At 35.7% G+C, this 27,156-nt stretch overlaps 1 protein-coding gene across 1 annotated transcript in view; it reads left to right on the top strand.

Moving 5' to 3' along the window:
* Positions 1 to 27,156, top strand: part of fras1 (Fraser extracellular matrix complex subunit 1) — a 265,712-nt gene that overhangs the window by 68,823 nt on the left and 169,733 nt on the right. The window contains exons 3-7 of the mRNA XM_015012328.2: positions 12,997 to 13,104; positions 17,299 to 17,391; positions 22,281 to 22,440; positions 24,309 to 24,442; positions 25,561 to 25,644. Coding sequence (XP_014867814.2) covers positions 12,997 to 13,104; positions 17,299 to 17,391; positions 22,281 to 22,440; positions 24,309 to 24,442; positions 25,561 to 25,644 — 579 coding nt within the window. The remainder of the gene's footprint in view (positions 1 to 12,996; positions 13,105 to 17,298; positions 17,392 to 22,280; positions 22,441 to 24,308; positions 24,443 to 25,560; positions 25,645 to 27,156) is intronic.

The raw sequence follows: 27,156 nt of genomic DNA, 5'->3' as shown, positions 1-27,156 counted from the left end.
ACAACCTGGAAAAGTGCTTGTGGAAGTGAATGAAGGAGGCGACTGATGATAAAGTCTCAGGATGTATTTCAGGTTATTTTATGTAGCAGTGACACATTAATCCTTTACAGCAGTTTATAGCATGTGTTTAAATTCAAAAGGTAGTTGCATAAAATGAGATCTGGAGAAAACTTTCTCACATTTTCTCCAAACTTTGAACAAATTAACATCTTACCGAGTATTTTTGGTTTAGTTCCTAGTGCAAATATCTCAGAACTACATAGTGTTTTAGGGGCATTGGAGATGGAAATAAAGGAGTAAATTTATGCCGTGAAATCGGACATTTTGAGATTAAGCTCAGAAATGATCTAGAAAAATTTTGAAAATTTCTAAGCTCCATAAGTCAAAATTTACATAAAGAAAACTCAGAAACTTTGAGACACTTTCTAAAGATTTCTAGAAAAATACTTGAAATTTTTTGAGTGAGTTTAGTGACTTTACAGGCACAGAAAATGTCCAAGTTTTTCTGGAAAATCTATTAAATTACTCTTAATCTTCTATCATATTTTTGACTTTTGAAATTCAGAAGTGTTCTGAAACTATCTGAATTTTTTCTCACAAATTTTCAACTTTTGCTTCTAAGCTAATTTTTCTTCTAGGAAATTTCTAACATCAATGGCAAAAAGAGTTTTTCTTGCAAATTTTTGACTTCGGGAGCTCAGGAATGTCCAACTATTTTCTAGAACATTTCTGAGATTAATGACATTTTTGGTGTAAATTTACTTTTTTTTGTTAAAAAAGGTCCTCATACATTGTTGTAAAGGACACTTGAAATAAGACAAAACTAACTCAAAAATAATTTTTCAGCAAGATATAAGAGCATCATTTATTTTAAGTAAATAATGCCCTAATATTGATGAAATTGTGCTAATTTCTCTTATAAGATGAGCAACATCCTCGTTATAAATTAAATAATCTACCAGTGGTGGCACTTTTTCATCAATTCTAGGTAATGATTGACTTAAATAAGCTCCTATGTCTTGCTGAAAATTAACTTACAAGTTAATTTTGTCTTATTTCAAGTATCCTGAGATATTTGCACTAAAAACTAGACACATACTTGGAAATATTTTGTGTTTTTGCAGTGATACCTCTGATTTAGTTTCTTCCTAGTGTAAACGTCGAGATGAATTTTCATAGAGCATCTGCTTATCTGGCTAGAATATGATCAGAATGTTAATCTACCTCTGTTATTGAATGCAGAGAATAAAACTTACATATTACATGCATCAGTTACGCACACATTCATTTATTTCAGCAGTTTATTTCAGTTTAATGGTGATGCTTATTGAGTCTTTGGCAGCTGCTAGATTTCTTGCTGTAGGGTTGCTTCCTGCAAATGCAACATCTCTCTGGACAAAAAGTGTTTCCTAATATAATACCCTGAAGGTTTTTTCAGCAAAATATATTTTCCTGGAACTGTCATTGACCCATTGTGTGCAGTTTCACTGTGGGGGTCATAAAAGGGAGAGATGCTGCAGCAGCGTTGCCGAGTGTGAGATAAAGAGGCTCCCATCCCAAAATTAACAGCCATAATTGTCAGTAATAAAACAATAACTGATAGTTCCATCACAGCGTGTATACTTTATTACTTACCGAGAGTCACTTATTTCAATGGAATGGTGCATTTGTTGCAAAGTTTAAGTGGATTTTGCTGACAAAACCTTGTGTGGCAGAAAAGAGGGATTCAATTCCTGAGATCTACCAGGAAATGTATTATATTACTACACTGTAAAACTGAATTATAATCGCATCAGCGTCAGAAAAACTTTTAACACGCACAGATATTTAGAAATTACAACCCAGGGAAATGTGTTCCTCCCAGACCATCAGCAGTACAATATCATTTCTTAGCTTAAAAACTATTTATGAGCAAATGGAATTGTTTCTATATTTCAAGATAATAGAAGGTATGACACAGAGAGTGTAAAACATTTTGAATTGGATGATAATCGTTAGGTTATCATCCAAACTGTTTGTGTCCAAACTGTTTGTCATTGCAGTCAAAAATGTCAAATTGAGAGCAGTCTTTTGCTGTTTTTAAGTCTTCAGTAATTTACTAAATAGACGATATATTAATAAAGCAGTCAAATTTTTGTAGAAAGGTAATTAATAAAAAGTTCATTTTTAGAACTTTTTTGGGATTTATTGTCCTCATTTAGAAAAAAAAAATCTTGTTAAAGAAAAATACTTTGTTTTGTACCTTAATAAATAAATGTTTTCAGAAGACTTTATTTTACAAATTCAAACTGACCAATGCGCTGAAATTCCGTTTGGGTTGCTAGGTAACAGGCAGAACTCTGCTGGGGTTGCTAGGTGACGGGCTCAGTTCTGCTGGGGTTGCTAGGTAACTGGTGGGGTTACTAGGTGAAGTGGCAGTTCCTGCTGATTTGAGACATTACAGTTGGTTTTTGAACCTTACTCATTTTACAGATACCAAAAAAATCATCAGCTTATTGCTAAAAAGACAAGATAACGGTACGTTATTCCTGTGTTATAAACGAAGAAATCTGCCAGTAGAACTTGTAGTTTTTAACCAATATTCAATAATTGTTTACTTAAAACAAGCTCATTTATGTTGCTGACAAGTTACTTATCAGTTAGTTTAGTTTTATTTCAAATGTACTGAGATATTTTGACTAGTTTCTAGTAAAAATATTACTTACTTGGTAAGATTTTGTAGTGTCGACCAGAGTTTCTCTCCCACTGCTTCTTCCTATCTTTTAGATTTCTTTATGTTTAGGTCCCATTTTCCTTTATCACTTCTTGATAAAAACATAAATTCCTTCATAGTTTCAGAAGTCTGGCTTAAACAGATAATAAATGCTGGAAAAAACCCTAATCTTTTCCATTTGTCATAGTTAGTTTGAGATGCAGCATGGACTGTAGCGTCTTCTCTGCAATAACCGTTTTAGAAACATTTTAGAGGGAATCAGGCCATGCTTCATTTGTTATGCTCACAATATAACAGGCTGAATACAAATAAACAAAACAACAATTGGTTTGTCAAAATATGTCTGTTTTACAAGGACTTAAAGCAGCTTATTTTCTCCTGGAAAGAAAGATGTTTTTTTAAGAGGAAGGGTTGTTAAATGATGCATTGTAATTCAAACCACGAATTATTTTAGTTGAAGCCTGTGATGCTACCAACAGCACATCCTCTGACCTTTTCCCCTTTCCTTCTTCTAGATCTGGAGTTACAAGAAACTTTATCCAAGCTTTCAAAAATGCATCTATATTCCTATGTCCCAAAGCTAAAACAGTTTAATCAACATAAAGTCTGTAAAGAGAAAGAAATGGTCAGAAAACGGCTCGTCATCAATCTTTCAGTGAAACTGCACTGTTGGCATTCCCTGGGACAGAAAACCGTGATTTAAAAAAAACCTACTCAGCCTCAAATCCCCAGTTACCAGGCGAGCAACGAACATGACTTTCACCAAAACCAAAAACACGCAAAGATTTATTATTTAGAAGGGTGAAAATAGAACAGAAGGTTTGTACAGCAATCTGCATGTTTGAATTATTTACATTTGTTTTGTGTGAAATCAGTTCTTCTGTTCCAAGATTTCACTGCAAAAACACAAAACCTTGCCAAGTATTTTTGGTCTAGTTTCTAGTGCAAATATCTTAGTAAGTACAAGTTATATTGGCAGATTATTTCTATTTCTTCTTGACTAAAATGTCTTATTTCAACTTGTCTTGAAATAAGACAAGCTTACTTGTCTTATTTCAGTGCACTATGAGTTTGAAATTAAGTTTTTATGTTTGTGCAGAGACATGTTTTTGTGGTAACAAGTTTTGACGCTTAATAAGATGTTAAACCAAACAGTAAAAGATAAAAGCTTTTGTTTCACTGCAGATCTTACTTTGTGACTTAGTTCCACTTGTGTTTTATTCCTCTTCTGCTCCACTGCTGTAATTTTATTCTTTTCTTTAGGCTCTCTTCACTCTAACATCCCAGGAGACTTATTTTACTCCCAGAAATGTTACTTTTATTTCTACCCTGCCAAAAGTAAACATCAATAACTCTGAAGTTCCGTAAAATCCTGTTAAAACTTTTAGATGGACTGACAGCAAGGGTTTTCCGCTCATTCTTACAGCACATCTTCGTCTGTCAGCAGTTCCTCTGTATTTCTGACGTTTGGATGTTCCTTCACTTTCTCCAGCTGACCAGAAACAAAACTGCAGTTATTATCTTTGGACCTGAAGATGAATGATCGAAATTCAGCACAGTTTCAGGTAGCTGGAAACTAGAGATCAGGCCTGAAATCTGAAATCTGGGTGTAGTGATGGACTCTGACCTGAACCTTCAGAGTCACATAAAGACGATTACAAAATCAGCCTTCTATCGCCTGAAGAACATTTCCAGGAGATAGAATAAGTTTATTGTTTTTATCCCCCTAATATGCCGTCATAATTTCATCTGTTTTTGAGAATTTAGTCATTGTTTGATGTGTCTGGCTGTTTGTTTTATTCTATTATCTGCTTCTTCAAATAAAAGTTTTGAAAGTTCAAAGTATTCTCATACAATTCTGAGTTTGAAAAGTCAAAAATTTCCTAGAAAAAACAGAAAGTTTTAGATTCACATACATTTTTAGAAATGAACCTGGAAATTTCTGAATGTCAGAAGTCTAAAATATTTGAAACTCGGTTTCAATAAACAAGAAACAAAGTGAGATTAACTTTTTATTCCCCAAATTTAATCACCAAATTTAATTTATTTCTAGCAAATATTCAACTTTTCAAACAACTTTTTTTCAGGAAATAGTCAAAATTTCTTACTTTTTGCCAGAAATTTACTGCTTTTTTCTTTGCCTGACATGCTATAGCACCTTCATCTGAAGAAAAAAAAAAACGTTTGAAACTTTCAAGTTTTTTTTTTATTTACTCTTCCCTTTTCCCCCTGCTACGCCTTTGTACCTTCATCTGTTTTTTGACCTTTTTTATTATTATTATTTGACATGTCTGACTGGTTTCTGGATTCTGTTTTCTGCCTCCTCCAAATAACCCACAAATTTTGAAACTTCAAAGCATTCTTATGCAAGTCGAGTTTGTAGTTGGGGATGAAATGAAAAGTTATAAGTGAAGCATTCTTCTGCTGAGTTGATTAATTCGGTTGGTCACACAGGTCTGCATTGCTTCAGCGTGAGCCTCTCTTGCTCTGCCCGTCTGTTTGATGATCTAGAACCCATTACTTGATATTTGGCTGCAGGAGCGAAAGCAGCCGTGGCGGCGTCATGGCGACAGCCGGATTTATGGGCGGTGGGCGCCCGGCGATCAGCCACTCATTCATCATGTCCTTCCAGCCGGCCCTTTAATTGAACCAGAGGCAGCGATGTTGAATCGTTTGAGCTGAGGGACAACTTTTAAACTCTCAGAGTGGCTCTTAGAATAACATTGCTAACCATGAGGCTGAGCAGACACAAAGCTCCTGCTGCACATCAACATTTATTGGTTGCTGCACAAGCCGCTACGTCCAGATGACAGATGACACACAAAGTAACTGTGTGTAAGCTTAACGACTGGTAGTTTAAGCTGTAGAAGTGTGACTTTGTTGAACATTTAACTTAAAACTAAATTTGTTTGGCTGATGTTGTGACAGTTTTAGATAACTTTAACTTTTTTTGGCCTGTGAAAACCTGTTCAAGCCCAGAGCTAATGCACATTCTGGCTGGTTCAGCTATGAGTGGACAGCTTTAATTACGACTGTTCACACGTGGCTTTAAAAAGCAGCAAAAGTGGTCAAATCTGTTCCTCTTCCTAATGCAAATAGATGAACCCTCTCTCTCATGGAGATCTGCAGGTTTACCAGTAAAATAACAAACATTTCCATTCATTAAATTAGTTCAGATTAACTTAAACAACCTTTACAGACCTATTTGCAAAATATTTATAAATATATCAGTAAAATGACAAATATTTCCAGTCATTAAATTGGTTCAGACCATTTTGTCATTTCCTGTGTCAGAGTTTGGCAAGTCTTTGCTTGAACTTGTCCTTTAATGTTTTACATATTAGATATAGAGGATTAAGTACACTGAAAAAGAATTCCCACTTTTTTTCCTCATAATTCTTAAATTTCAGAATTTTGACTTTTTTTTCTCAGAATTCTGACTTTAATCTCAGAATTCTGAATTTAATCTCAGGAAGAAAAAAAAAGTCAGAATTCATTATGTGTTCCTAATACTCTTCCGTAACATATTTGTATTTACTTGTGAATTCATCGCTGGTAAACCTTAAAGGATAAAATTTAATTTTAAAAGCCACTGAAAGGTCACTGTGAGTCAGTTTCCAATCTTTATTTCCATGACTCAGAGCTTCCCACTGTCTTGTTTCGCTGTCAAAAAAGAAGTGAAAGGTTGAAAATAACTGCTGACATAATAACATGAATTATTCCTGCTGTTATAAAGCGAGGCTTCATTGAGCTCTGCTTCGTATGGAAGGCTGTATTGACAGACGTTTCCCCCAGAGGAGAGTGTTATTCCTGCTTTCTGAAGCGTCTCGGCCGGCTGCAGAGCTCCTTAGTCACTTTGTGTCTCCAGATTGAGTTTGCCTCAGTAATAGCTTCGGTTTTTATCAGCACCTCGTCCAATTGTGACCAAATTCTGTTTTGCTCGCTTGGCGTGGTGCTTTCCTTCACACTTCCCTGCTCTAAATGAGAAAGTCCAACCATTGTACCTGACAGCTAAACAAAACAGAGGCCGGTTAGTGTTTGGTTCTGCCGTTTTCTTCCTGATTGGATTTTAATTGAATCTGCGTCGCGCTGACTGAGTCCTCTCCTCTTTCTGTGTTAATTCGGACAGAATCGACTCGAGGACACCGGCCGTTTCTGCTGTTTGTAGTTCATTCATGGAGCCGCTGTGTTAACTGGGAGCTTTCCATTTCATCTGCAGTTTAAGGATGTTGAGAAAAACAAACAGGGTTAGCGCTGCACTGTCATGTTTTAACGTTTCATGTAGATTATAGGTATAAAATCTTTATTGTGGGAACAGTTTCTGCACAAGGTTGCATGGAGAATTTTATTTATTTATTTTAAATCTACCTTCACAATTTTTAATTTTGACAGGCCTGTCACAATAACAACTTTTGCTAGGCGATAAAATATCCCAGAAATTGTTCCAATATGTCAATATTTCGATATTACTTGAGACTATTTTCAGGAAATATATTGATAATGGCAAATTAAAGGAAGTTCACCATATGAAACATAAATAAACTTTAATTTTGTAAAGAACACCATAAACAACAAAACAGAAATAAACACCACTTACAACCAAAACCATAAAACATTAGGAAACGTTTAGTGCACTTCCTTTCCTCTAAATTATTTTTTCCATTTAAATTCTACAGCGCTACTTTGTGTTGAGGTTTTGTTTGTTAAATTCTTTAAGTACTGAGACGTTAATATTCAGGCTCTTACTTTGAAGGGCTGACGTCTTTTAATTTAGCACTTCCTTTTACTGTTCTTACGTTCGCTCTGTCTTTCCCCCACAATAACTTTAGTTCAAGCAAACATACAGGACCAAAATTAAAAGTAGAGATGAATATATAGACATAAATACAATATGTGAGGGCATGAAGTTTTTATCAACTGTTGAGACATCCTGAAGTAGACGTTTTTATTCGTGCTCTTATTTTGAAAAGGATAAAGACTGTTTACATAGCCTTTCCGTTTTCTATCCTCACGTTGGTCTGTTTTCCTCAATAACTTTAGTTCAAATAAACATACAGGACTAAAATAAAACACGGAAAGTAGATAACGAAATATAAACACAATAATGTTAAAATTAAATTGGTCCTTGTTGACTGTTGTAGTCTTGGAATTGAAGTTAGCATCGTAGCATTAGCTTCAGCTGAATACCTTCTTGCTAATGTTTACGATTATTCCTTTAGGATTAACTTTTTAGCTGGCAGTGCTCATCTCTCTCTACTACTCTGCAGATTATCTATTTCATGTGAAGAAATTATATTTTCTCTTAAAAAAGGGAATCCATCAGTCATATTCACGTTTTATGATCAACCAAGACCTTTCTTTATTTTTCTTCACGGTAATTTTTTCCCACTCTGACCTTACTCTGTTTACATTCAAACCTGAGCTGCTATCCTTGCACACTGTGGGTATTTTCACATTTTCTCTAAATTCCTGAGCTTGTGTGGATGGATTATTAATTTATTTTACACATAGATAAAAATATCATATATTGAGTAATGTAGATGGGGTCTTTAGCGGGGATTCACCTGAGATTAAACCCTTAAGGAGTTGGGGACTTTTTACATCTCTTCCTGGGGAAAGATTTCTAATCCGATTTAGAACTGATGCAGAAACATGGATCCAATTTTCTGAGCAAAAAATAGATGGTAAAGTTTAGTAGGAGCTTCTTTCTCAGTCATAGCCGAAGTTTGAGTTGGCTGTTACTCATCTTAATGTGGACAGAGGTTAAAAGGCCAATTTTGGAATTAAAAAGATCCAATTCTGACTATGCTCGGCTCAGAATTGAAATGTTTTCCTGCTAAAAACGGAACTGAAATTCACTCTAAGCTGTGAGACTGTCCAGTCAGTTACATACATTTGCAGCTCTGCTAATTTTACTCGCCTCTATTCAGGGAGACATGAAAGACCATCAGGGAGCCATAACAGGAAACATTATTTCTGACCACATATCAACATGTTCTCTGGCTTATTATTAACCTCAGTGACACCACCCCATCCCTAATTTAGGATGGGGTGATGCAAATATTTTATCATGAGTTGATTTTACCTTCAAATTGCAAAAAACTGTTGCTGAACCTCCTGAAGGGAAACGGGGTAATTAGTTCATTTAATACGTTTTGGCAGCCTGATGCCATATTTTTCCAATATTCAAGCTGCTGCAGGGGGATCAGAAAGTTTGGCTCAGGAAAATCATGTAAAGTTTCAAAAGATGGTGCTATCTGATACTCTTGCCTCAGCTTTTAAATTTCATAATTTAATAAGTTGTGCTTGGAGCTACAGGCTGCAGAGTCGCCTGATGATTAGCGCTGTTGCCTGTTTGTATGAATTTCCACCAGAGACTCCAACTTCCTCCTGCTGGCCAGCAATATGCAACTGAAGAGTTACCATGCTGCAACTTTTAGATGCATTGCTGCTCCAACTCACCTGAATCAAAAAGCTGAATATTCTCACCAGCTGTCAGTCAGCGCTGCAGAAGTCTGGTAACGAGCCATTCCTCTGATTTAGGTCTGTTGGAGAAGGAATCCATCTAAAAGTTGCAGGTAGCTCTGGAGGGCTGGAGATGCTCTAAAAACAGAAGTTAGGCAAAACTGCAAAAAGATACCCATAAAATCTAAAATCCAAAAGAATGAAACCTAAGCTGAAACCATAATAAACACAAAACCACAATCTAAATCAGTCTAGGTTCAAAAATCAAAGACTGGCAGAATCTGAAACAGGATCTGGTTTTGTTTGATTTATTCTATTTTTTTCTGAATCTGCCAGATTAGAAGTTGGTTTAAATATTGCTCTTCCATCTTCTGTCTGTCCAAAAATAATACAGCCATTCACAGAGGTCTTTAATGCAGAGAAGATCACAATAAAATATCACAATACGTCTGGTCAGAGCCACACCTGGAAAGTCACAGTTAAACATGTTGGAGGGGCAGAATTATGTATTTCCCAGGCACCTTGTGCCTTTTATAGCACAATCAAGTAACTATGTTGACCTCAGTTGTTATAAAAATGCTGCATATATCAAACATGACTTAAAAAGAAATTTGACTTTCTAATTTAACGACTTGAAATTGGGCCTGTCTCTTTAAGAAGCTCCTGCTCTTTCTGAAACTCCACCTTCAGGAAGTCATAACAACATAGCTCTTATATTAACCCTTTAACATTTATACCAGAGTTGCACTGAGAAGAAGCTCCTATAATGAGCTCAGCAGATGCTTGCTAATTGCTGCTACTGGCTAGTCTGAAGGAGTTGAGTGGGAAAGTAGTGGGGGAGGGGCGGTCTACGAGGCGTAAGCTTGGAAACTGCAGCTCAGAGGAGGAGCTGTGCCTTGAAGGCGGGGCTAGGTCCACCCAGGTGTTTTGTACAGCTGAATGGTTTCCATGGAGATTAAAGGATTTCTCAAACATGCATGAAAAAATCAAGGCAACATTATAACATGATGGAAAACTAAAAAATAAGTTGATTTTAAATAACACTGTCCCTTTAAGTGATGGTTTTTCAGGAATGATTGTGTTATCTCCAGGATAAAACAGCTACATTTTGATTTAATTGAATTTGTAACACAGTGAAGGAGGAGAAAAGTCTGATTCTGTTGGTTTTAGAGCGAGATTAGCGGAAAAATAACGTTAACCTTGCAGTTTTTGTAAAAACTCAGTAGAGTTTAGAGCTTTAGTTCAGTGGGGACTGTCACAGTATTAAAAAAGTTGTTTTCATGTTGTGGCTGATACATTGCTTATCTATGACCTCCTAATGGCCCCAAACTGTTATGTGATGCTGCTTTGTTGGTTTCTGTCATAGTTTATTACCTCAATTAGCCAGCTGTGCTGCCAAAAAAGCCTCCTGCTGTGATTCAGGGCTGCATATCTTCCCATAATAATGACTAAGACCCCCATGTGCTGGTTATGTGGTTCAAACTGCTGACTCTGGATGGATAAGCTCAAAATAACCCAATAAAGCAGCATGCAGCTATCTGTCCTGTGCTTTATGTTGATGGATGGATGCACACTCATCACAGCTGTGTGGGGCACACAGTCCAAACAAAAATAATTCTGATTTATTTTTTATTTTTTCAGGTAAACAAGCTATTTAAGTTAGAAATTGAATTGGATGTCCAAGAATGTTTTTTTTACATACTTAATTAGCTTAAGTTAGCTTGTTTCAGGTAACTTAAACTGAAATAAGCTTAAGTTTGTTAAGCTTGTTTCAGTTTAACCTCAGAGGATGACCTCAGAATACTAGGAGAAAGAAGTTGGAGGTTTTAGGATGTCCAAGAATGTTTTTTATATATTTGTTAAAACTGTCACCATGTTGTGACTGTATAATATGAGACAGATAATATGTGAAAAGATCAATCTCCTCTCTCTTCCCTGAGCTATCATTGTCATATTGTTGATTAAATGCACAACAAAAAGAACCAATAAGAGCCAGAAGGTGGGTCTTAGCGCTGCCAATTAATCTTGTTTTTCACTAAAAGTACATTAAGACATGCAAATAAACAATTCCATTTCTTTCTTAAATTCAAAACAAGCATTCCTTTTGTGTACTCTTGATTGTTTGATACTTTGATATTTCTAACACCAACATGTGAAAAGCTCAGCACTTTATGCTTGACTTAGCATCAGTAATGTGTAGCAAAATGTGTTTAATAGGAGATTATTTTTACTGACCTTAAACCAGGTTGAGCTAAAACCAAGATATAAATATGCTTATATTTAGATCTTAAATATTTTTCTACAGTTTTGGCTTGATTATTACTCTAAGTATGTTTTTATTTGGCCTTTTTTAGTCTTTATATTTGATTAACAACTAATCAAATACTAAATTAGTTGAATTGATTAATCACGATTAATCAGTTTAATCGTTTCAGCTCCTAGTTAATTTCAGTACAATACAATGCAACTGAAAGGTCAAATGCTCAACAAGTTGTAACTGCGCAGGGCAACAATACATGAAACTATGAATGAACATATTTACTCAAACAAAGTGAAAGTGGGAGAACTGAACATTATTTGTTAAAACTATTTGACTGTAAACTTTAACCTGTAGGCTGCGCCTGTATGGTTTTTGTGTTTTGTATTCTGGAATCATTTCTCTTACCTGGTTCTGTTTTTTCCTATAAATAAAATCTGACTTTATTTTTTCTCTGTCAGATTCTCAGTTTTTCTTATTTTTATTTTTGACAGGAACTTTGCAGAACTTTTTATTGGACTTCCAAAGTCTGAAATTTGGTGTATAGTTATCAAATCAACCTTTTGTGTCTATCTAAACTAGTCTTTTGTTTGTTTTGTTGAGGTTCTGTTTATTTTTCATTAACTTATCGGTTGGGTTTTCTGATGCAGTCAGGCTGCTGAGCTCCGACTTTAAGACTTAAGGGATTTTCCGTCGACCAGTGAAAACAAATAATCCCGTTGGTAGTTTCCTTCCCTGCTGGTGTTTGTTTGCAGCCGTTTTTGACCCTTTCACATTTCCGTTTGTAAATGTTAAGCCTCGAGGTTAAAGCCAGACGTCCTTTAACAGATCTGCTGCGTGTCAGCCACGAACGGACACGAACGCCACGGCTCATTCCTGTCATGAGCGGGACATTAATCATTCTTCTGAATCAGATTCATGGTCTGGGTGATGATATATTTCAGCATATGCGGGCACTGGAATATTGATTTAGTTTTGGCTTTAAGCTATTCATAAGACATTGTCAGCCAGGTGGGATTAGCTACTGCGACCAGCAGGCATGTTAAAGTGAGCAAAGCAGAAATCTGCATACTCTGCCTCATTGGTTTGTCTCTGTGTCTCACTGGCTGCGAGACTTAACAGCGATAATGCAGTTTTACTCTGCTTGAAGCAGGAATCAACACTGTTTTGATTTGTTCTTTTTTTAATAAAAAATATTATGTTTTATTTTATAAACATTGCTAAAACTGTCACTATGTTGGGAGACTATATCTGGAAAAATGCACCTCTCCATGTCAAAAATAACCAATCAGAGCCAGGAGGTGTGTCTTAGTGCTGTCAATCACCCCTGTGTACTGCTAAATGTGCTAATGGTGGAGAAACAACTTACTATTCCAGGAAAAGTACACTATATTGTGCATCTCTATTGTCAAAAGACACATTAGAAATATTACTACTGCCAAAAGTGTTTACCTCGCTGCAACATTCCTCAATAGCTTTGATTTAAAGAAAAACAAAAGCTCTTTGCTTTCACAAATAATAATTAGTTGACTAATAGTTGTTTTCATGTTTGTCTCTACAGAACAACTCATCATGGCGGCCTGAGGCGTGTGAGGAGTGTACCTGCTACAGCGACGTTTCCATCTGCAGGCCGGTCCACTGCCCAAACCCCCAGTGTGACTTCCAAAGGGTGAGCACTTCAAACCGACAGGCTCTTCCATTGTTGTTTCTTTAAAAAGAACAAAAGAAATGTCTTGAGAATTTAGGAAATCCTCTATTTTGTGATGCATTTGGAAGACAGACAGTATCTAAATGTCTGAATAAATCTCCTTCAATCTTTTTAAGTGCCTTTCTAGATCTGACAAATGATTATCTTTGTGCTTCTTTTAACTGCTAGTGGCCTTGATGCATGAAGTCTTCAATTATCCTATTCTTACATAAAGCAGACGATCTTGTAATATTTAAAGTGGTTCTCCAGACTTTAAAAAGGTCTTTGAAGGCATTTCTTTGACAGGGGACGTCTCAAGTCTTTGTTGGACTTCTTTGTTTGTAAAGACAAGATTTCAGATGTTCCACTGCACAAACACAATATCTTAAATATGTTTGTTCCAGTTTCTAGTGCAAATATTGTAGTGCACCTGAAATAAGACATAACTAACTTACAAGTAACGATTTAGAAAGATACAGGAGCTTGTTTTAAGTCAATAATTCATTAATATTGATTAAAAGTAGTTCCACTGTCAGATTATTTTACTTATGACACTTTTCCCACATTGTAAGTGAAATAATCTGACTGGAAACTAGACCAAAAATACTTTGTGAAATCTTGTAGTTTTGCAGTGTGCTATTCTTCTAGAGGATTTGTTTTATTTATTTATTCTTGTGCTTCACCAGTTAATTTTATTCTCATGTTTTGAAAAACAATCTTTACAATTTTATATCCTGATTGAGTTAAAGGATTAGACCAGGGGTCAGCAACGTTTTCAAACCAAAAAGCAATTTTTCCCCCTCATTACTAATATTTTAAATTGTTTATGAACACCTGCTGTAATAATAGTTTATTTTCTATTTAAAAATTATACATATTTATTTGTGATTTTGGTTTTTTAGGACAAAAAATAAGTACAATTTTTACAAGAAGGCAATAAAACTTGAATTGTTCCAAATAAATGGAAAATGAAAAACTTTTTTTTTTTTTACATGTTACTATTTTAACAAGTTTTTTAGGTCTTCAACATGTTTGGCCAAAGTTGCAGCTGTTTGTTGCAGACCCTTGGAATTAGACTGATGAAAAGACCTTTTAAACTCCTGATGAGCCGCGTATTGACCAACACTACTGGTCAATACGCTGCAAAATTGACGGGAATATTGATCAAAAAAAATCTGTAATAAAACAAAAAATCTTTACAGAAATAAAAAGTTTCTGATCTGAAATGTTTGCAGTGCTTTCCTATTTATGCGTCTTATGTCTTTTCTCAGCATGGAGCATTTTGTGCAGCAGGTTGCAGCTTTAGTCACATTTAGCCCCATTGAATCAAGTTTCATTTCAGCTGGAACTCCCTGAAAACATATTTTAAAAACAGTTATCTCCAAACTCCATCTATTCCTCTTTTCCATCCCATTTTTCTCCCTAAATGAGATTTTAAACATGAAGCCTGCAGTGATGGCTTCAGATATGATCCCCACGCTGAGTTAAGGCAACAATCAATGTCTGATGGATTCCACTCTGCTGGCTGGCAAAGCGGCGCTAATTAAAAATTAGTCATCATGCTCAGCAACCCGTGTACCCCCACCATTAAGAAAGCTCTTTAAATCTGACTCCCCGTCACCCAAACCGATAAAACTGTGGAGATCGAATCATCTGCCAGGCTCAGAATAAATGCCTTTCTTTTAAAATCCCCTTCTTGGGTATTTGAGCTCACATTTATCTTACTTTTTCTGTTCTCTGCAAACTGACCTTTCTGTGGAGCATCTGCAGATTGTTTAGTGCTGGTTTAATAGTTATTTGAAGCAACCTATCAAGTGAAAAACATTTTTTACACCCTGGGGCTTACTCTGGACATTACAGATAAAAGAGAGACATACATTTATCAAAAAAAGTACATTTGATATTTATCATCAGAAAAATACATCAAAAGTTGTGTAACTTTTTTCTGTGCAAGAGAAATGTAGAATTTTGTCTGGTTGACCTTTTAGGTAGGCATGTGAAGACACTCTTGCAGTAATATATTCATAAAAAGATAAACAATTATGAGTTTCTCTAAATCTTGCTGGGAAATGTTCTTCAGGTGATAAAAGACCGACTTTGTAATCGTCTTTATGTGTTTCTGAAAGTTCAGGTCAAAGTCCATCACTAGACCCAGATGATAAAATTTTGTTTCTGTTCAGCTGGAGAAAGTTACGTAATTGATTTGTTGTCAACATTTGTTGAGAGCATGGAGTCGACTGGTGACATCATAATGTAGAGCTGTGAAACTTCTGCGTATTTATGGTAACTAATCTTATTTGTTACAACCTGAGCAAGTGGGAGCATGTAGTTATTAAATAACAGAGGCCCCAGGTAGGAACCTTGTGGTACCCCAGGTGACTTCTGCCTATTTAATGAGAAGTTCCCTCTTGTTTGTTGGGTAAGACTCAACCCAGTTAAATGTGACCTTTTATGCTTTTTTAAATAGGCTAAGATAGGTATATTAGTTATACAAAACATAAATATTGTTATTTTTTTGTGCACAAAATCATTCTTATATGATGAGATTTCAGTCTGATCAGTTCTGTCTAGAATTAGCTTTTCTTAGGGCCTCCTATCACTTTATATCAAAATAAGCTGTTGCTGACCCCAAATCAACATTTACACTTGCATGGAATAATGGCTGCAAACAGATTTTGAAAAGCAGAAGTGGAGCCTCCTACACAACCAACAAGAATACAGCAAGTGGTTTCTGGATGATCAGCAACAAAACCTTGTCTTTTCCAGCAGCCATTGTACAGTGGCAAAACCAGCTGATCAAACGTGCCGGAACTCAAATTGGGTTGCTAGGTAACGAGGCTGGCCTTGGCAGGGGTTGCTAGGTAACGACGGAATCTCGAGGTTTTTGAAAGAGCTCTTTAAAAAAGACAAAAAAAAATTCTACTTATTGCCAAAAGCAGCTTGGTGTTTTTTTAAGGCCTGTTTTTAGAAGCGGTTGATGCACAAATGGAACAAGTGACTTTTGCATCATAGTTCCCCTTTATGTACCAGAATCGGAGACTCTTACCCGACTCTCCAGTCGTTTCATCAATATTTCATGGTCAACAGTGTCAAAAGCTGCACTGTGATTCTTCCACCATCTGTGTTTATGTGGATGACATTGAACACTTTTACGTCAAGGCGGTTGAAAAATTGTTTAACTGTTGAAACACAACTTTTTTTACGACCTTGCAGATTAATGAAAGGTTGGAGGTTGGCCTGTAATTCTGCAGCAGTGATTTGTCCACTACATGAAACTACATTTAGTTTTTGTTAGTGGTTTGATAACTGCTGTTTTTCATACTTGGGGAAAATGAGTTTAATATTTGAATCAGGTCAAGCCTTAAAGAATATCGGAAGTCGCTAATAAAATCCTGACTGCTGCATCCGTAGTTAGTGAGTTTATATAAAAACGCTTGGTTTATATTAGGTGTTGTAATTTACTACTAAAAGGATAACGCATTAGATGAAATATATGGATGATGGATGCTGAGCTGTGAGGTGCATTTTAACACTGATCTGTTACCGACCGCGCTTCTCCTTTTCCATTCATGCAGTAGATTTTTATTGTGCATGTTCAGAAACAATTTGCCTTCTGCTGCAGTCCATGTATATCTCCCTCCCCCCCTTTTCAATTAACACAATACAGCTGTTGAAGCTCCGTGGGGATGTTTATTTTCACCTTCCTGAAATTGTATTTCTTCCTATCACTTTTTCTGTCCCTTACCATTTTTATCCCGATAAACAACGCCTAAACTACCGAAGTCCGGCTGTTGCTGCTTTCTCATTTGATTCCTGCCACACTTTCCGCCCTCAATTACCGCGTGAAAACAGAGCCAAAAAAAAAAAAAAATAGCATAAATAAAAAGTCCAGCCTGGTGTATTGTAATATTAGTTGCACGTCTGCACATGTTGTGTATCTTATATATTCATTACTATCGGAACCTCTTGGCAGTTAATAACCATGGAAATAGACGTGCTGAATTTGATGTGCTTTGTATTCGTGTGGGTTATTTATTTTCCCTTCCTGACTCCGGGTTGCTGTGTGTGTGTGTGTGTGTGTGTGTGTGTGTGTGTGTGTGTGTGTGTGTGTGTGTGTGCGTGTGCGTGTGTGTGTGTGGTCAGGCTCAGCTTGTATTCATGTTTTTCATCCTGCAGGGTGAATTTCTGAGGATTCCTGCCAACAAGTGCTGTCCAGAGTGCGTCTCCTCATCCCAGGACTCCTGCCAGTACGAAGGAGTTACTTACGGGGTGAGTAGAGTCAAAAAGTGTTGCTGTTCTCTGATATCTTTCAGCCCGTTTAGAGCTAATTAACACACCTACACCTGTTGCAAATTAGCAATGCATCAGTTAATTGTATGACAAATTAAAAACACCTCAAATTTGTGGCTGCCACATAAAAAAATCTGAATAAATACTTTTCTCCTTACATGTTTATTACAGAATTAATCAATTTACCAGCAGCTTTTATTACAGCTTATGGTGATCATTTTTTATTAGTTTAGCTCAAATAATTTCTGACTTTTCCTATTTTAAAATAACGTTGCCTCCGGGTAGAAAGACTGTTCGGAAAGAATTGCTTTCCGAGTTGGGGCAAAAAGTCTGACCTCAACCTTATCCAATACTTCTGGGATGACCTTTAGGGTCAAATGTGGGATGCTAACAGCAGAAGCTGGACGCCAATAAGCCTGAAAGGAGAAAAACAGGCGGGTATGGCTTATAAGTACCGGTGGATATTAGCTTTCTGGCTTTCTTGGAGTTCGGCTTTTTCCTCAGTGTGTTCTCTGTAAAATATTTCTAATATTACTCAGAAATGTCTTTTCGAGGTAGTAAGGACTGTAATTTCACTCTAAAATTGGAAAGTTGGCCTGGATGGACCAATTTTAACATCAGTGGTCTGTGCGAATATTAACTCATTTTTTTCCCGTTTTTTCCCTGGCTTCAAGTACAAAGAACATTTTTTTCTTCCTGTAAAATCACATAAATGATGATATGTAAATGAAAAGGGAACAGAATAGATTTATTGAAGGTAATGAACAGCATTTCAGTCATCTGTGCACAATTTTAAGGTTTTATCACAGATTATTTACTTTTCTGGATTCACGTCTGGACTTGGACATGCTTTAATCCAAAGAGAAGGATGTCCAAAGTGCGGCCTGTGGGCCATTTACGGCCCACTGAAGGATTTAGTGCGACCCCAAACACGACCTCAACACTAGAATGGAGTAAATGTGGTGCACAAGTTGCTGTAGATGGACAATTTTTCATCTTGTAGGGAAGTTTTTTGTCAAATAAATCACATCCTGTTTTAATAAAAATGAAGTACAAAAATAGATTGCCAATAATTAACGATGTTTCTGCTTTCGTCTTAGCTTTAGAGTAACCACAAACATCGACCCACTTTTACTCAAACGCAAATCATCTGCAGCCCAAAAATGAAAAATAATCAATCTCATGCAGTTTGAAAATTTCTGACAATAACAACATCCTACTATGATTTACAGATCCATTTTCCACAAGTTTGATTTAAATCAAACTTTACATTTTTAGTTTATTATTGAGCAGATAAAATAAAAAAGGCACAAAAAGTTAGTTTTAAAGGGGCAGTATTTCTGTTGTGGTGACTTCCTGAAGGCAGAGAAAGAGCAGGAGGCCCAATTTCAGGACTTTGAATCTGGAAGTCATGTTTGATATATGAAGGTAATATAATTACTGAATTGTGCTATAAAATTATACTTTATGGCTGGAAAACACATATTACTGTCACTTTAAAATAACTTTTGTGGCCCCAAAGTGCTTTCAACTTAATAATTTGGCAAAAAGTTTGGACATCATCGATCTAAAGCATATTAACCCACTGTGTTTATGGGATTTTTTAGCTTTATCAATACATTCTCCCACAAATTTGAGGATATTTATGATCTTAATGTGGCTCAAAATGAAAATGCGGCAAACCCAACTAATTTTTTTCCCCAATTTTTATTTGGTAATTCTGTGTCGTAAAAAGGGGGTTGTTATGTTCTTTCCACATCTCAATTATGCCACATTTTGTGTTGGTTTATTACTAAAACTATTGTCCAACATACTGGTGATTCTTTTCTGCAAGAAAATACCACAAAACATCAAAAATGTGTCAGCTGCAAGTCTCTCCATTTCCAGCTTCAAGCCTCTGTCTAATAAAGCCTTCTTTTATTCATTCACCAATGGAAGCAGAATTGTGTTTTGATACATTTTCTGACATTACTGTCTTTCGTCTTCATAAAAAACTTGTTTCCTGAGACTTTTCCAGCTCTCTCCTCACACAGAAGCATCACTCCCTTGTTTATCTTCAATCAAGTGTCCTTCAGCTTTTGGCAGCCAATTTAGACAGTACAAGTTCTCAAGAGAAGCAAGTCTTTTTCTTGGCAGGGCTTACAGAGTCTGCTGGCATCGCAGTGAAGTGGCGCTTCACATGGATCTGGGCGGCTGGGGGAGGAGTTGTGCTCACAAGTCATGGCTTTTTTGAGAATTTAATCTTTTTCCACCAAAGAACTGTGAATATTTTTAAGCTGCTGCAACTCATGAACCCGAGTCGGTTGTTGGAAACTATTTTGCAGACATCAAAAGACTTGACTCCATTAATTGTATTTTAAGCTCTAAATGATTTTTCAAACTGAACTTGAATGTTTACTAAAGCGTTGTCGCTTGCTGGTTTTATTTTAGCACATGTACAAAATTTAAATGTTCAGCGGTGAAGGAAAAACCTGACAGTTTGTTGGTTATTTAAGGAGACAGAGCTTCTAGGAATGGCATTCAATATAAACTCACAGATTAATTCCAGTGTGTTTTATATAGTTCTGTCTATCAGATAATTAAATGTATGATTTATATGGAGCTAAATTAAGGCCATAAAGTTTGTTTAAAAGAAAAAAAAAGAAATAGTTGGAAATTGAAACACCATTTTGAACCTGCGAAAAACACTTGAATTAGAAAATTAGTTTTTTATTTTATTTATTTTTTGAGTTTTGAAACTTATTAGTTTCAGGTTTTAAACTTTAAGCTTCAAATTTGTATTCTTAGTTTTAAAACTATTTTTTTCAGGTTCAAAATATTTTTTCTGTTTCAAATATATATATTTTTTTCATTTTCAATATTTCTTCTGTTGAACAAACTTTATGCCCCCAATTTAGTTCCATAGTTTTAGTAGTTGTGAATCATAAATCACTTGGGGGGTTTTCCCCATAATATTTGAGGTTTTTTTTTTTAACTTCTTCTTGTCTCTTTTTTATGCAATGACTGTTTCTTTGCTTTTAATTCATGTTTTCATGGTTTGTTTGTTTGTTTGTTTTATTTAATGTGGTTTAATTAATGTAATTTAAAAGGGGAAGGACTAGTTCATCACCCTCGTATTGATACAGAGTAGCAGATGAAATGCGTGAAATTAACTTGTGGATTTTATCTAGTGCCCATAGTTTTCTCATTCATAGAAATGATTAAATTTTAGATTTATGAATGTGTAAGACCTGCAGAGGTATATAAAGCCAAGATTTCATATTAAAAGGAAGTCCAGGAAAAGTCATAATTTTTGCTGTTAGCCGCTAGCTAGCATAGTTTAGTTTTAGCCCAAGGCAGTTGAGATAACTGTTGAGGCTCAGCTCAAATTTAAATTAGACATCTGCTTTTCATGTTCACACTTTCCTTTAATCTGTCTTTTTCTGCTTTTTAACTTGTCTCTTTCTGCTTTTTAACTTGTCTCATGTTTTATTTTCAGCCTTTAGCACTTCTATGTCTGACTGGGAGTTATCTCCAATTTTAATTCAGCTTCACAAAGATTCCTGTCCTCAGTGTCATTCTCCCTTCATTGTTTCTCCTTTGTTGTACATTTACCTCTAAATTATGATAGGTGACATTATTTCAATTCCTTTAAAAAGAAACAATTGGTATGTAGAAATTAATAAATACAAAATTGAACTTGTGGATATAATGTATAAAGCTCTGTCTATCACTAAAGAGATTAAATCTGCAGATTGGGTGGCAGAGCTTTCAGTTTCAAGTCGCTTATTCTCTGGAATCTGTTCAAAAAGCTTTAAATTTAATTTTACTGCTTTATTAATAATTGTTTTATCTTGCTTTGTACCCAAATCTATTTTTATTCATTAGCGAGTTTTTTACTCTGACTTTTGTTTGATTAAATTGTTGTATAAACAAATTAAACATAATTAAACTCAATTTAGCCTTGTTACAGCTCATCTAAGGTGTTTGTTCAGGAAATATTGGTTATTAAAATGACCTGAGGGGGGGCCTGGGTGATAAACCGAAAATTAACTGACACAAAAATTTATGAGAATAAATGACGTGATTTTTCAGGTTATTAAAAGTTAAAAGAGAAGTAGTTTTTTCTCCCTTTTATTTGGCTATGCTGTGGTAGGCTCCGTTCATGTCCCTTTAAGACGCTGCGCTACGTTTACAGTTGGTAATCATGTGACTTCACCCCAGCCAATCAGTAACGAGAAGTGAAAGAGACGACGGTGAGATTGAGAAAATGGCGGAAATGTAAAATGTTGAAGCTCATTCAATAATTAAAAAAAAAATTGCGTCAATCATTTGGCAACATTTTGGCTTCAGCAAGGACATTGAAAGTTAAGTTATGTTAAACTTATTTTACACTTAATTTCTGAGCACGAAAAGTAAAAAAAAATTATGATCAATCTTTTCTGGAAAGAAACGTGGAAATTTCAAAAAGTGAAATTCTTTGACTTTCTGAAATCTTTTGAGCTTGAAAAGTCAGACATTTTTGGTTTTTGAAACCCAGAAATATCCACAGTTTTCCCGGAAAATTTCTTAGATTAATACTTTTTCTTGCAGATTTTTTTTTTTTTTTTGGAGCTCAAAAATGTCCAAGATTTTTTTTCAGAAAATTTCTTAGACTTTATATTTTTATAATGTTTTGGCGGGAATTTACCGTTCCCAATACCCCTTTGTATTTACCCACTCTATCCTTCCTACCCACTCAGTTTTCTCATCTGTCACTCAGGCTTAGAGCGTTTCTTCTCCTCAGCCTGCTTCGTCTCGCTGTCTCTTCTCCTTCTTGTCTTATTTCTGCCGTAGGTTTGATTTTTCCATGTAATTGTTTTTTTTCTTTGTTTGTTTGCTTCCCACAGCACGACAGCCAGTGGAGTCCCTCTCCCTGCTCGGTGTGTGTTTGCTCCAAAGGGAGTGCGTCCTGCCACGCCCGGCCCTGCCCACAAGTCACCTGTTCGCCGGACCAGACCCCGTTCATCGCTGCTGGGGATTGCTGCCCCAAGTGCGGCAGTAATGGAGGTGAGAGCTGCTTCAGATCTCCCTGTACAGGAAGACTTTAATACAGACCGCATTTGTTATAGATTGTTTTTAATAAAGCATTTATTGTTCTGCAGAGATATTGTACAGGCTGTATATTTTGAATTATTTGTGTTTTGAGAAATTGCAGATTTAATCTTCTAATTTCTGACAATTACAAGTTACCTTATTTTCCGCACTATAAGGCGCACTGGATTATAAGGCGCACCTTCAATGAATGGCCTATTTTAAAACTTTTTTCATATATAAGGCGCACCGCATTATAAGGCGCATAATATAGACATTACAGTAGAGGCTGGAGTTACGTTATGCATCCACTAGATGGAGCTCCACTAAATGGAATGTCAACAAAACAGTCCGACTCCGGTCGGCGAGGAGAGCCTCCTGCGATTGGGCCGGGGCGTGGCCGGACGATTGTCACCCTTCTCTGTTCACGCGCAGCATGTTCATGGAGAACGTGGTGCTAAATGACCTGCAGACGACCTGATTATAGATGTCGGTAAGTAGATAGGTCAGTCAAACTTTATTAACAAACCAGCATTCTGACAACTATCCCAGCATGCATCGCGCACTTCTTCTTCTACGGGCGAAAATGAAGTCGGCGGCTGCTTACCGTAGATACTAGACCTGTTGTGGCTCAATATCGGTCCATATATAAGGCGCACCGGATTATAAGGCGCACTGTCGGCTTTTGAGGAAGTTGAAGGTTTTTAGGTGCGCCTTATAGTGCGGAAAATACGGTACAGAATATTTTAAGCTTAATGTTAACAACATTGACATTTAGACAATGGAACCTTTATAATGAGTTAGTGGTGGAACAATGATACAGCTCTATAAATTCAGGAAGTAATCTTAATATTCATCTGTATTCAATGAGTATTCTTAAAATATATAATATATATATAGTTTGCTTTGAATCTATTTCAAGTTGATACGATTATTTAAACTTAGCATAAAATGATAAAACATTACTTTAAAATAGTTTGCCCCTCTACTTTTGAATAAAATTACCTTCTGTTTAACTTAACCTTAAAAATATTCAAAATAAAATATACAATTTCTATTCTGTGTATCTATATGAGAGTGATGTTAAGTGAAATTAAAATATCTTCAAATATCATTTGAAATTATTCTATCAGCTATTTTGACAAATAATTGGAAAACAAATTTGCTGCATTCTGCAGATTTTTACTTTAAACTTCAGCTGAACCTTTAGTGAAACAAGACATTTTTCCCATTTTGTAAACTAAAATCTTCACTGGCAGATTATTTAGCTTATAATTAGCAGTTTTTCTTCAATCTAAAGGAATAATTGATTTAATTCGAGCTACTATTTCATCCTGAAAAGTTACTTCTAAGTACATTTAGTTTTATTTTATGACTAAAATAGAAATTAGACCAAAATTAAGATTTTGTGTTTTTGCACTAAAAGATCTGGAAAATGTAAAATTCAGACTAAATACATATTTTTTTCAGCCGGATTTCTTTCAGAGATGGATATTGTTTTTGTTGCACATCTTGAAATTCCAGAATTTTTTATTTTTTCACTGATTTTGTGATAATTTTTGTGATAATAATTTTAAATTCACATCCTTTGACACCATATTTATGAGGTAATTAACCACGTACAGACATGACGTTCCACCAGATCTTCAGATTCGTGCTGAAATGTTAATATTGGATCTAATGATGTCTTGGAGAGACAATGATTTATCTCGCCGTTTAGCAGCTAATTAGCAAATCCTCTTTGTTTCCTGACTCTAAATCACAGATCGTACAGGAAAGTAATACTCTTCACCCGGCAGCCATCTTTGCTATTGACTCATTTAGTTTTTGTTGGTGCGTGTCAGAGTCTTGCTCCTGGCAGGGGGTGGGCTACAGGGACGGAGAGGAGTGGGAGCCCGGCTTGTGTACCAGATGTGTGTGCAGCAGTGGGAAGGCCCAGTGTTCGGTGGTGGAGTGTCAGCAAGTGGCCTGCAGACCAGTGAGTTTCATCTCAAACACACTTCCAGTGTTTTCATCTTTTAGTCTGTGTCTGTCCTGCTCAGTTATTTGAATTCAGTAGATTATTGCTGACTGACGCTGAAATTTAGACAAAGAGATGAGAGGAAGGTCAAAATTATTAGATAAAATAGCCATGATAAAAAGAAAGTTTAAGGTTTATGGTGTTTTTCACACTTTCCTTGTTTAATAAACTAAATCTACATCAAAATAGAAACGCTTTCTATGAGAAACTAATCACTTCGATTTTGTTTCCAGAGGAATAAAGAATTAAAACAGCAGCTATTTTCTATAAATTAAATGTATTTAAGCTACTGATTATCAACATTTCCATTACAGCTGTAGTACTGGTTGTTTGTTGGTCTGGGACGTACTGGGATGTGTGTGTTGGCACAATCCCAAGATGTTGCCAAAACTTTGTTAAAGAGACACAGATTCAATTACAAGGCATTAATTTACAAAGTAAATTTTAATTTAAGTCATGTAATATTTTTATATCAACTGAAGGTCTATAAAATGACACTATGTGGCTGAGAAACACATAATACTTTCCCTTTAAATGAACCACAAAGTTTCTAGATATTGTCCCTTAGACGGATGAGGCCAGAGTGGAGACAGACACGCGATCAGTATCAATAGATGATACAGCTGATAGATTAATCAATTTGTGGAATATTTGCTGAACTCTGATCCAGAACCGCAAGGCATTCTGGGGGGTGTAGGCAGAGGAAAGGCTTTAGTTGCTCAACTACTAACTCGCTCATTCTTTGGTTGCCTAGCAACAGCCTGGTGGGTTGCCTAGCAACAACCTGCTGAGTAACTGGCACAGCAGCAGTTTCAGGTTCCCCCACTTTGCCTCCTAACTGCTTAAAAATAAAAAATAAAAACAATGTGAAATAAAAACTATGGTGAAAACAGGAAGTTTGGTTGTACTTCAGATATTTAAAACAAACAAAAATAAAGGACCAATAATTATCGACATGGACTGATATGAGAGATTTATTTCATGATACGTTAGCCCGGTGTTTCATCCTGCTCTGACTCAGAACCTGTTAAAGGAGTTTTCTCTGTTTCACCTGTTCTGTTTCCCTCCTCTTCCAGCATGAGAACCTGGTGATCCAGCCAGGCCAATGCTGTCCCCAGTGCGTGTCCAACCCTTGTCTCTCTGCTGGAACTCAATACCAGGTGGGCTGAAAGCTTCAGTCCGTCCTCTTTACTCGCTGTTTGTTTCCTCCTGCTGTGTTTTCAGCGCCGTGCAGACTCTGATCTCTCACTTTGATCACATCGTGCATCCCTCTTTATTCTGCGCTTGGATCTTTAAATACACACATGCTCTCAGCTTCAGAAGGAATAATGTGATCATTGATATTTCATGTATATCAGCCAATTTATTCAGCGGAGTATTAAAGTTTTAGAAAAGAAAATATTTTCTAGCTTGTTTGTTGACAAAGTACAGAAATGTGCAGGCATCTAAATAAAACAATTATTAAGTTTTATTCAATTACATTTATTGATCCCAAAGGGAAATTAAACGTTGTTGTGCCTCGTCTTTATTCAGATTCATCAGTAGTGATGGCTGTTGGCAGGAAAGATCTCCAGTAGCAGTCTGTATGACAACAAATTTGAAGAAGCCTCTGACTGAAGACATCAAGTCTCATGAAGAGTGAAATACTCACTGGACACAATTAGTAATTTTTTTCTCCACATAAAACCTCCATAAATAATTCAGTGAATTAATTTTTCACCTACTAACAAAACATGAATATTTAAATGAAACAGAGTGCTCTAATGTGAAATAATTGAACAGGCACAAATTAGATTTACTTTTTGAAAATAACCTCTAAACAGGTATTTCTGCATTAAAACAGTTTTTCTATTGATCTGTTGGGATATTCTAATCTAATGTTGCGTTTTTAGTGGCTGAAAAACACAATTAGCAGGAATAACGGCTTGAAAACATCAGTATTTAATTAACTTATATGACATTTCACTTTTAGTGACGAGAGTTACTAAAATAAATTAACTTCTCAATTGTATTTTAATTTATTGAGATGCACTGGTAGATGTAAAATGTAATGTGTTTGCTTTATTAAAAGAAACAAAGTTTCTTAATTTTAGTGTTTGTCCTTTTGTTTGTTCATGAGTTTTAACTGGAATAATATAGTTTTAATGTAGTTTCTCTCCTCTATTTTTTTTATTAAAACAATGATTTTTAAAAGTCTTTTTTGCAGTTAGCACAAAATTTTAAAAAAGTCTGTATTAGTGCTTTCTTTTAATTTAACTTGTTAAATACAGATACCGTTTTGCTCTGTTACTCGCGGTGTGTAAATGAAGAGCGATTCACTGAATGTTAAAACAACGTTCAGGTTGAATATAAATTATTATTCTGAGCTCTTTTGATCCGTTTGTTCAGGTGAGAATTTAAATCCTCCTGGAAGGTCATAAATCACTCAGAGATGATTGATGTTCAAACAGCTTCTCTGGGTTTTGATGTCTTAAACACTGAAATCATTTGCATTCTCCGAGCCCTGGGTCAATATTTAATTCAGCCGTTTAACTTTAAAGAGAAATTAAATTGGAATTAAATCTGACGTCTGCAGGACGGCGACCTCAATTTAAACTGGATTATAAAATTGAGACCTGAAACTCACCAGATATGAAGCACAAAAAGAAGTTATTTGATTTACATATTCATTT

The sequence above is a fragment of the Poecilia mexicana genome, unplaced genomic scaffold, assembly GCF_051168715.1.
Source record: "Poecilia mexicana isolate PSO_F unplaced genomic scaffold, ASM5116871v1 scaffold_9, whole genome shotgun sequence".
Taxonomy (NCBI): domain Eukaryota; kingdom Metazoa; phylum Chordata; class Actinopteri; order Cyprinodontiformes; family Poeciliidae; genus Poecilia; species Poecilia mexicana.
This window is presented reverse-complemented; position numbering and strand designations above follow the sequence as displayed.